This window comes from Sinocyclocheilus grahami, unplaced genomic scaffold, assembly GCF_001515645.1.
Source record: "Sinocyclocheilus grahami isolate Dianchi unplaced genomic scaffold, SAMN03320097.WGS_v1.1 scaffold78.1, whole genome shotgun sequence".
NCBI lineage: Eukaryota > Metazoa > Chordata > Actinopteri > Cypriniformes > Cyprinidae > Sinocyclocheilus > Sinocyclocheilus grahami.
The window spans coordinates 890,478-901,482 of record NW_015505257.1 but is presented as its reverse complement, the minus strand read 5'-3'; the positions used below and the strand labels follow the sequence as shown (position 1 = coordinate 901,482).

The 11,005-nt window shown below is 36.6% G+C and overlaps 1 protein-coding gene across 2 annotated transcripts in view; it reads right to left on the bottom strand.

The window, feature by feature from the left end:
* Positions 1–11,005, bottom strand: part of LOC107586137 (protocadherin alpha-C2-like) — a 26,736-nt gene extending 15,731 nt beyond the window's left edge. For both annotated transcript variants that reach the window (XM_016273377.1, XM_016273378.1), the window contains exons 1-2: positions 8,142–11,005; positions 3,996–4,054 (exon numbers count right to left, since the gene is read on the bottom strand). In XM_016273377.1, coding sequence (XP_016128863.1) covers positions 3,996–4,054; positions 8,142–10,643 — 2,561 coding nt within the window. In that variant the 5' untranslated portion in view covers positions 10,644–11,005. The remainder of the gene's footprint in view (positions 1–3,995; positions 4,055–8,141) is intronic.

The following is an 11,005-nucleotide window of genomic DNA, read 5'->3' as shown; positions in this document are numbered from 1 at the left end:
AAGAGGATAAAATTGCAATTTTTTAAGTAAACTCACTCTAAAAAGAGAAACGCACAGATGTGCATACACGCAACTTTCTTCTCTCTCTCTCTCTCTCGAAATGGTAATATTTGAGAAAAGGGTTTAGCGATTTCTAATTATTGGGGGGACTAGCCCTCTCAATGTCTATGGTGGTTATCGCCCTGATCAGACATGAAAACATGTTGTGGCACTATCGTGCAGTCTATAATGATATGACGTTAGTTAGCAAATATTAGCGATTTTTTGCAAACATTTCTTTGAGTAACATGACCGTAAATATGAACTCACGATTGAATGTAACATAAAACAAATGATTACTTTTCGTTAAAATCTTTATTAATGCCAAAAATGCTTACATTTATGCGTCTTTTTGTTCGCTCGGGGAGCCATGTTGCCGCTGAAGCCGGTTTACACTGAGATAATTCATACCCCTTCGTTTGAAGTGTGGTCCCGAAAAATCTTCGTTTGAAGGGCTGTCTGGCCCTTCCCCTTACCCCTACCCCTCCAACCAAGAGAATTGAGACACCCCTACCCCTTCACGTGAACGCGCGAAACGGAGGGGTAAGGGAAAGGGGAAGGGCTAAGGTGTAGAATTGGGATTGGGCCTTAAAGATTATCTCCTGAAATTAAACTACATGTAATTGTTGAAATTGAAATAATTAATTTAATTAAGGATGTGCAAAATACATTATCGTTCAGAAGTTTGGGGTTGGTAAGATTTTTGTTTTTGAAAGATGTCTCTTATGCTCACCAAGGCTGCATTTCTTTGATCAGACATATAGTAAAAACTGTAATATTATAAAAATATTATTAGAATTTAAAATAACTGTTTTCTATTTGTATATATTTTAAAATGTAATTTGGTTACACTTTATTTCAATAGTCCACTTTAGACATTCTACTAACTATAAGTAACTTTGTAACTACATTCATTCTTTGTAAACTAATTCTCATTCATTTGCAACTACATGTCTACTAACTCAGAGTAGACTGTTAGGGTAGGTTTAGGGTTAGTAGAATAAGTTGACAAAGAAAGTGTTAGAAGATATTAAGCAGACAGTCTACTAATACTCTACTAACTGCTAGTTGACATGTAGTTGCAACGTTACTTGCTGTTAATAGAATGTCTAAAGTGGACTATCGAAATAAAGTGTTACTTGTAATTAGTTTTTTGTTATAATAGAGCTGGATTTTCTTCAGCCATTACTCCAGTCTTCAGTGTCACATGATCCTTCAGAAATCATGCTAATTTTACCGTCAAGAAACATTTCTGCTTAGCAGCAGGACGCATTTATTTGAAATATAAATATTTTGTAACATTATAAATGTGTTTACTGTCACTTTTGATAAATTTAATGCATTCAGTTTAATGCACAATATTAAAATCCTTTGATTTATTGGTATCAGTCGATACTGGCTATTCAATTTTGCATGCTCATTTCTCAGTTTTTTTTTTTTTTATAAATATACTGTATATCACGATAATATCCCTTTTACCTTCATCTAATGCTCACTTTAAAAACATAATAATATTTTAATAACACTGTAGCAAATTTGTATACAGTTTAATGCACAATATTAAAATTTATTTATTGGTATCAGTCGATACTGGCTATTCAATTTTGCATGCTCATTTCTCAGTTTTTTTTTTTTTTATAAATATACTGTATATCACGATAATATCCCTTTTACCTTCATCTAATGCTCACTTTAAAAACATAATAATATTATAATAATAATATTTTAATAACACTGTAGCAAATTTGTATAATTGAATAGCAAATCTCAAAATTAATATTCTGTGCATTATTATGTTGTGATGCCTAAATTAACTTTTCACTAAATTAACATTCAAAATGACTGATTTTCAATTTTAGTGTTTTATTTTTTATTTATTTAGACAAAACCGTATATAATTTTAATATATGCCATGTATCCGTTATCGGACATAACCTATTCAGCTTATAATAATCATCTAATCTGACAGAATTAGTATTGAATTTAATACTGGTGCATATCTAAAGTTTTTTTTTGTATGCAAAGTTGTACTATGTTTATATGGTGTTCTGAGTGGCTCAGTGAAATTCCATCTAATTTGTCCCCTGTGTATAATGTTCCCTGCGCCCCTTTTTGCACCAGCCTTCAGTCATAGAAAACCACATAAAACACGCGCATACACGCACAAAACCATCCTCGGAGATGAGCCCACAGGGTAGCAAGACAGTCCTTCACCCTTTGGAATGTATGTGTGTGGTGCTTAGAGGAGGGGGCCTTGTCTCCAGATGTTAGTGTGTATGTGGGTATGTGTAAAGAGTTAGAGAATAAAGATTTAGCATTTCAGAGATGACTCATTTTGTCAGTATTTATGCATTGAAATGCTCCCCCTAAGATTTGAATTTCTTGCTTATGGGGTGTGGGTAAGCTCACACAATCAGCTCATCTGCTAGCTTGTCCTTTATGCTTGGTTGTGAAGGACTGTGCATCTGCTGTGGAGAATGCTGATGACCTACATACTCAAGATCAGACTGCAGAGCCACAATGCCAGGGAAAGGCCCTTAGCAAATGCTTCAAAGCTTGTGTTTGTGCGTGATGAAGACAGACAGAGCACAGTTGGTCCACAGAGGAAGAGGCAAGAGGTCAGGAAGAAGTCAGAGAGCTCCTGGTGGTCATGATGCTGGTGCTTGGATGAGGCTCTATTATAGATGCTGCAGACAGAAGAGCTGACAGTCTTTCCATTTTACTAATTGGCTTCTTATAATTTCTTATTCCACTCTCTTTTGTTGAATTTGTTCAACAGCAAACATATACAGAGAGAGACAAATTAGTATACCTATTATGCGATATCATGTGGTTGTGGAATGGAATCTAATATTTTTCTCAATTGCATTGCAACCATGTAATCAAGAAATACACAAGGGGAAATATATTGGATGACAGAACAAGTTTAAAATAGGTTAATACAATACAAGTAAATGTGTAGTGCATCAGATTTTATGAACTGAACAATACAAGTAATGCTTTTTCAGTAAGTTGTATATGCCAGTGTTGTTATTTTTAACGGAAACTAAAACAACTAAAATTGTTTTCATTAATTGAAATAAAGCTATAATAAAATAAAACGTAAATATTAGATGAAAATCCTAAGCGTAAAAACATAAACAAAAATTTGAAATGTTGCTTTGGCAAAAAAACTAAAACATGTTTAAGTACATGTACATATTTAAGAAAAATATAATAATAATAATAATAATAATAATAATAATAATAATAAGCTAAATAGAAATATTAATTAATATTTTAAACTAGCATAACAGAATTACTGGAAAAAATAAATAAAAGCTCATTCAAAATATTAATAAATACCATAGTAGTAAATTACTATAATAAAAAAAACTATAAATTATGATAAAAATACAATTTAATTTGTATTTAAATATTAAAATTGAACATTAATCAATGAACAATAGCATACTTATAAATAAAGAAAAAAATAATTAACCTAGATTATTTAATTCTAAATGGAAATTGCATTGCTACTTTATGGTCAGCTTTATGGTACCTAAAGCATTATCTAATGTTACAAATCGAACCTAACTGGAAAAGTGTTATCAATATTTTTTATAAAGAGTTTTTTTTTTTTTTTTTTTACATTTTATGTAATGTATTATATTTTGAGGATGCTTTTTAGATTCTGCTCTCCCTTCAATTTGATTAAGTTCAAAAAAGATGGTTTCCTGCAAAATTACATTGAGGGTCAGGATTTGATTATTGCCCGTCAGGAAATGTGGAAATTAGAGCTGGACATGATTCACAGTGCTTTTACACTTTTACTCAGCTACCAAGCTCAAGATCAGAATAAACGCTTAACATTTACTTCTTATTTAGATACAGAAAACAGGGGAGAGATGTTTTCCATAACAGTTCAAAGAGGACTGTAACTCTTTCAGGACATTATTAACAGCAAAAGTGCTTACCTTTGGACTCCTGCCCTCAACGACGCAGAGTAACGCCAGTCAGCATTTGGTCCTTTGGGCTGGAGAAGGAGAGAAAGATGAAGAGATATAGAGGGAAAGAAGGGGTGGAAGGACAGAAAGGGGTTAGATACATTCTCATCAATAAATCATGCTGCTCAATGTGTGTGTTTCTGCCTTGCATTTTTATATGAACCACAGCTAAAGGAGACCAGGACTACAGGGACGATTATTGGCAATACGCCATGGCCCATGACTCTGGTATAAAACTTGTATGTGTGGAGAGAGTGTTCTTCATAATAAAGCACATGAAGGACACTTGACATTCACCTAATAACATACACAACATATAACAAGGGTTGCACGATATATATGGTACCATATTGGTTAATGACTGATTTAGTTATTTTAATATATCGGCATTGGCAGATATTAGTGGAGCAATATTACTGAAGCAAGTTTTCCAAGAAAACGCTATTTCAGTCTTTCTACTTAAAATAAAATAAAAAAAAATCTAATCCAATGTGTTATTATTATTTTATTATATTTTTTAGTGAAAATTGTTTCTCCGCTATTTTTTCAGTTTGGTGTAAGATTTACTTTGTAATTACTTGTGTAATTTACTAGCAATTTCTGAATGAAAACTGTTTCTACACCATTTTTTTTCAGTGTGTTTTTAAATTGAAACTATAAAAAGTCTCAGATTTACTTTGTAAATATACTAGCAATTTTGAGTGAAGATTGTTTCAAAGGAATGGCAAGAACACATTGAATTAAACATGAAATTCTGAAGTAGAAAGACTTCTTGTAAAACACATTTCAATAATCTTTATTATTCATTTACGACTTCGAAAAATCATTTTTACAGTGTAGATAATCTTTGCCATAATTTAGTGCTCATTCCATTTAATCTTAAAGAATGTGTAAATCTATTCTTGACTGAATATGTGCTTGTTATATTTTCAATTATAATTCTGTGATGACTAAATTCACTTCATAACTTTTAAAATGATTGATTTAGTGTAAAAAAATCTAATCCAATGTGTTATTATTATTTTATTATATTTTTTAGTGAAAATTGTTTCTCCGCTATTTTTTCAGTATGGTGTAAGATTTACTTTGTAATTACTTGTGTAATTTACTAGCAATTTCTGAATGAAAACTGTTTCTACACCATTTTTTTTCAGTGTGTTTTTAAATTGAAACTATAAAAAAGTCTCAGATTTACTTTGTAAATATACTAGCAATTTTGAGTGAAGATTGTTTCAAAGGAATGGCAAGAACACATTGAATTAAACATGAAATTCTGAAGTAGAAAGACTTCTTGTAAAACACATTTCAATAATCTTTATTATTCATTTACGACTTCGAAAAATCATTTTTACAGTGTAGACAATCTTTGCCATAATTTAGTGCTCATTCCATTTAATCTTAAAGAATGTGTAAATCTATTCTTGACTGAATATGTGCTTGTTATATTTTCAATTATAATTCTGTGATGACTAAATTCACTTCATAACTTTTAAAATGATTGATTTAGTGGCTTTCTACACTTATTATTATAGAATCATAATTTTAATATCAGCTATTTAGCACTTATCGGCCATAATATTGAAATAAATACATATTTATTTGATATCAGCCAAACTTTTAATATAGGTGCATCACTATAGCCATTACCACACATTTTTAAATGACTTTGCCCTTTCTGCTAGTCCCTAAACATTAAGTCCCTAAACATCTTTCTCTTCTCCCAGCATTCATCTCCTCATTCCCCATGGTACGGAATGATATCATCCTGGGATACCAGCTGACCTCATGTAATATGGTACTTGAGCATTTTCTGTCCTCAACTAACGCTAATCTTTGCCATAATTTAGTGCTCATTCCATTTAATCTTAAAGAATGTGTAAATCTATTCTTGACTGAATATGTGCTTGTTATATTTTCAATTATAATTCTGTGATGACTAAATTCACTTCATAACTTTTAAAATGATTGATTTAGTGGCTTTCTACACATATTATTATAGAATCATAATTTTAATATCAGCTATTTAGCACTTATCGGCCATAATATTGAAATAAATACATATTTATTTGATATCAGCCAAACTTTTAATATAGGTGCATCACTATAGCCATTACCACACATTTTTAAATGACTTTGCCCTTTCTGCTAGTCCCTAAACATTAAGTCCCTAAACATCTTTCTCTTCTCCCAGCATTCATCTCCTCATTCCCCATGGTACGGAATGATATCATCCTGGGATACCAGCTGACCTCATGTAATATGGTACTTGAGCATTTTCTGTCCTCAACTAACGCAACTCAATCTGAGCACTAGTCACAAGATGAACATTCACCTTGCAACATAATAGAAAGCCTCAAACAAAGATGGTCATCTGCTCCTCCAGCAATTCACAGTGAATAGATTAATTGGTCTTGCACAGAAGGAGAGCACAGCCACGTAGTTGCCACTCTTTTTATATTTGCCCTAGTAAAGAAAAGAAAAAAACTAGGTTGGGTAATATGTGAAAAGATGAGGCATTAGAGAATGGCCCAGATAATTTGAGTAAATAACATTCTTTAATTAGGTGAATTCAGGGGGGAGAGAGTGCGTGCAAAGAGACTTTGCTTCGCTCTCACAATGTAATTTGCAGGGCTTGAGAATCAAAGGCTGGAGGTTAATTTCATTGCCTGCTCTCTTATCTTGGACAGACGGCCTCTGCTCCTAAATCCTCTGCAGTGTCGAATGTGCTGCAGTGCCTCTCACCGACACATCTGAGAGGATCTGATGCTGTCAAGAGCATCTCTCTGTAAACTCTAGTTATCCTTGTACTGTAGACATTTTTAGACTATTTTTTGTCTTTTTTAAACCATCTGCAACATCTCCTCCCATGAGCCAGAGATCAAGGCTGCACAGCCTTTGGATCATGTTCTGGCTAATTAAAACACATTTCACGAATCCATGGCTGACAGAGTGAACATGAATTCACGCCAATTACACTGACAAAAACACATCAATTGAACATCTATGACAGCAAATGCATTGCACAGGCACTACACTAAAATGTATCCTATCTGCATTAACTGTGAGGAGTTTTTTTTTCTTCACCAAAATGGTCTATGTGGCACCAAAAAATAACTTTTTACTTCAGTGTAATTTAGTGTACACAAAATAATGTAGAAATTCAAACACAATATTGGAGTAAAGACAGTGACATTGCCTGGGTGGCAGTGAGAGGAAGGAAATAATCCTGAAAATGTGATGACAGCTTCTGATGTGGGAGCAAACGCCTGAATCATCATAAATGCATTGTGCTACTCTATAAAGTCTTGATGTTTGACACTAATGCAGGGTGAAGCAAAGCACTGTAAAGCTGCACTAGATAACCGCACGGTACAAAAGGAGATGACAAGGTCAAAAGCTTCTGACATGTGGGCACAGAGCTTTACTGCAACTCATGGTCCGACTGAATTACTTTTTACACTAAAACATACTGGAAACCAGAGTAGCACTATATTGAGTGAAAGTTTAGATCAACTAGCTGAACTCTGGTTTCCAATATATCTAGTTTTACTGAAATTTAATCAGAATTTGTGCTGCATGAGAACATTTTAGGATTTTATGTTAAGTAATTTAACATAAGTGTAATCTAAATTATAAAACAAAATGCTATATTAAAAAATGGTGAAAAGTGGATTAACATATGACATTTTTCAGTTAAATATGTTAAATATTTAAAATAGTTTTTGGAAGAAAAAAAAGGGAATTACCATATCATTTGCAGTTTAAATCTACAAAATACTAAAAAAGAATCACCAAAATCTATGGTAAAAATCAATAAACAAACATTCTTAGAAATTCCTGTGGGATGCATCACATTATGACTATTTCATTTAAATAATTCTTATTTTTTGCATTCAATCATTATTATTATTATATACTATATATTAATTCATTCATTTATTATTATAAATAATATTATAATATTATTATGAAATTATGTAAAACCCCAAACACATTTGTTTTACACTGACTTTCTGGCAACAACAAACATTTTGACTCATTTTGCTTTTCTTTTTTTTTAACTGTTGTTTTTTCCAGACATTTTTACGGATATATATAATTTCTAATGAGACACACCTGTAGTGCTGCATCTGGCATACTAAGTCTGCGAACAAATCCGCTCCCTCCTGTAAAAAAGCGCTCTGAGCCCCAGGTGCCACTGATAGGTCGGCCCGTGTTGTAGAACATGAAGGTGTCACTGCCTGAGGTAGCAGTCATACAGGTCTTGTAGCAATAGGTTTTGGTCAGAGAGCCATTACCCCGGACTTCAATATAATGAGGCTCAACCTTGAGGTCTCGTCTAAGCACCACATTGTTATTGGGTTGAGAGCCACCACCACCTCCACTGCCCCCTCCTGAGCCACCTTCCGCTTGGGCCTTCTGGGACACGCAGCAGGGTGAGCAGGACCCGGGTTGGGTGCAGTAGGCATGGCAGCGCACGATAGCCAGCACAACCACTGTCACCAAGAACACAAAGGTGGTGGCACTCAAGGCTACAATGAGGTACAGTGTCACGTTGGAAAACAAAAGAGAACTGTGAGGGCGGATGATTCGTTTGGGGTCAGGCATGACTTTTAGTGGCACCTCCATGACAGCGACATTGATCGTAGCAGTGGATGACAAAGGTGGTTCGCCATGGTCCCTTACTAGTATGGTTAGACTGCAAGAGGTGGAGTTGTCTTCAAGGACACGCCGCGTTGTACGAATTTCTCCTGTGTGTTCGTGAACTTTAAATAGATCCAGATCGCTGGCCTGGTCCAGCAAATAGATGACCCACGCATTCTGTCCTGCATCTGCATCATAGGCCACTACCTTTGTGATCAAAGTTCCTGGCTCTGCGTTTTTCTGTACCGTCTCAGTTAAGCGTGTGCCATTGGCTGGGGGATTCACAATCTCAGGTGCGTGGTCGTTTTGATCCATTATGTAGATATAGACAGTGGCTACACGGCTGAGTGGTGGGATACCCCCATCCTGAGCTTTAACCTGGAAGTGAAACTCCCGTAATGACTCATAGTCAAAGGAGCGAAGGGCATAGGCAACACCTGTGTCCGCTTTAACCGACACATAGGAGGTGACCGGGATCCCGTGATTGTTGTCGTTTAGGACCGTGTAGGTGATGCGAGCGTTTTCATTGACATCCGCGTCCTGAGCTTTGACGGTGCAGAGCGAGGCTCCAGGTGCATTGTTCTCCATGACATACACAGTGTAGGAGGTCTGCTCAAAGCGTGGCGGGTTGTCGTTTACATCTGCGACATCCACCTGAATGGTCTTCTGAGACGAAAGGGGAGGGTTTCCGGCATCGGTAGCGCTGAGGGTGACATTATAGGCTGCTGTGGTCTCACGGTCAAGAAAGGCAGAAGTTACCAAGGTATAGTAATTTCTAAACGACTTGATTTTGAAAGGAAGACCAGGTTGAATTTCAAGGGTAACCTGTTTGTTAGGTCCAGAGTCCCGGTCAGTCACACTGATCAGGGCCACCACGGTATCTGCACGGGCATCTTCACGCACTGGACTGGACAAAGACGAGAGTACGATATCTGGAACATTGTCATTGACATCCACGACCTCCACCACCACTTTGCAATGGGCTGCTACTGGAGCTGGGCCTTTGTCCATGGCCTGGATGTACATTTCGTATGAATTAGTGTCCTCATAGTCCACATTGCTCTTGACTCTGATTTCTCCAGTGTTGGTGTCCATACTGAACATCTGCCTGACCCTGTCTGGTGTGTAACTGCTGAATGAAAAAAGCACCTCCCCGTTTGTTCCTTCATCTTGGTCTGTGGCATTCAGTTTGATAACCAAAGTGTCTTTGGGCGAATTTTCAAGCAATTTGACTTTATATACTGAGCTGTCAAAAACGGGGTTGTTGTCATTCGAATCTAAGACTCGAACGTTAATTTTTGCGGTACCTGTTCGTGCTGGTGTGCCACCGTCTGTCGCTGTCAGGATTAACTGATGGTAAGGGGCGAGCTCGCGATCCAAGGGCTTTTTGAGAACGAGCTCGATGTGCTTAGTATTCAAAGACGGTTTGTTGGAATCAAGAGCGAAATGCTCGTTTGGGCTGAGCCGGTACAATCGAACCGAATTGGTACCGATGTCCGGATCTTGCGCGTGTTCGATAGGAAAACGAGAGCCCGGCAAAGCAGACTCTGTGATCTCCAATTGATACTCGTCTCTGGGGAACTGCGGCGTATGATCATTCACGTCTGTTATCTCCACCTCGACATTATGGTCTTCATTTGGGTCCTCAAGAAGAACCTCTAGATTCAAAACACACGCGGCGCTTGTATCACACAATGTCTCTCTGTCAATTCTCTCGTTTACCAATAATTTTCCATTCTTATGGTCCACGTACCTTTTGCCGCTGTCAGAGGTTACCTTAATCTTTCGGGTGGGGAGCTTTCGAATATCCAAACCCAAATCCTGTGCAATATCACCTACAATCGTTCCACTTTCCGATTCCTCTGGCACGGAATATCGTATTTGTCCGAGAGCAAGGCCACAAAATAATAATAATAGCAAAAAAGAAAGAGGCACTTTTTTGTCTAGGCAATCACATATCCCTGCAACAGCCATCGCAAGATCATAAGATCCGCAGACGGATTAAAAACAGCACTCCGCCTTGTCAGCTTGCAATATCTTGCCTCCCACTTCAGCATTAAAGGTTTTACATTTATAATGGCCTAATTGTCAATTCCATTCTAAAAGCGCACGGATACTTCTCGGATGCGTCCATGTTTCCTTTGTCCGCGCTTTTTTCCCCCCTCTGCGCGCAGCTTACGGGTGTGTTTCCTTGCCACTGGTGCTGCATATTTCGCCGTGCGCGCACTCTCTCTCTCTTTCTCTCTCAGTTCCAAGCCACCCCTCCCATTCGTTCTCCTTTTCCTCCTCGTCTTCATAGCTCAGTTCGATGGTGTTGGTGCGGCACACCGGGGGAG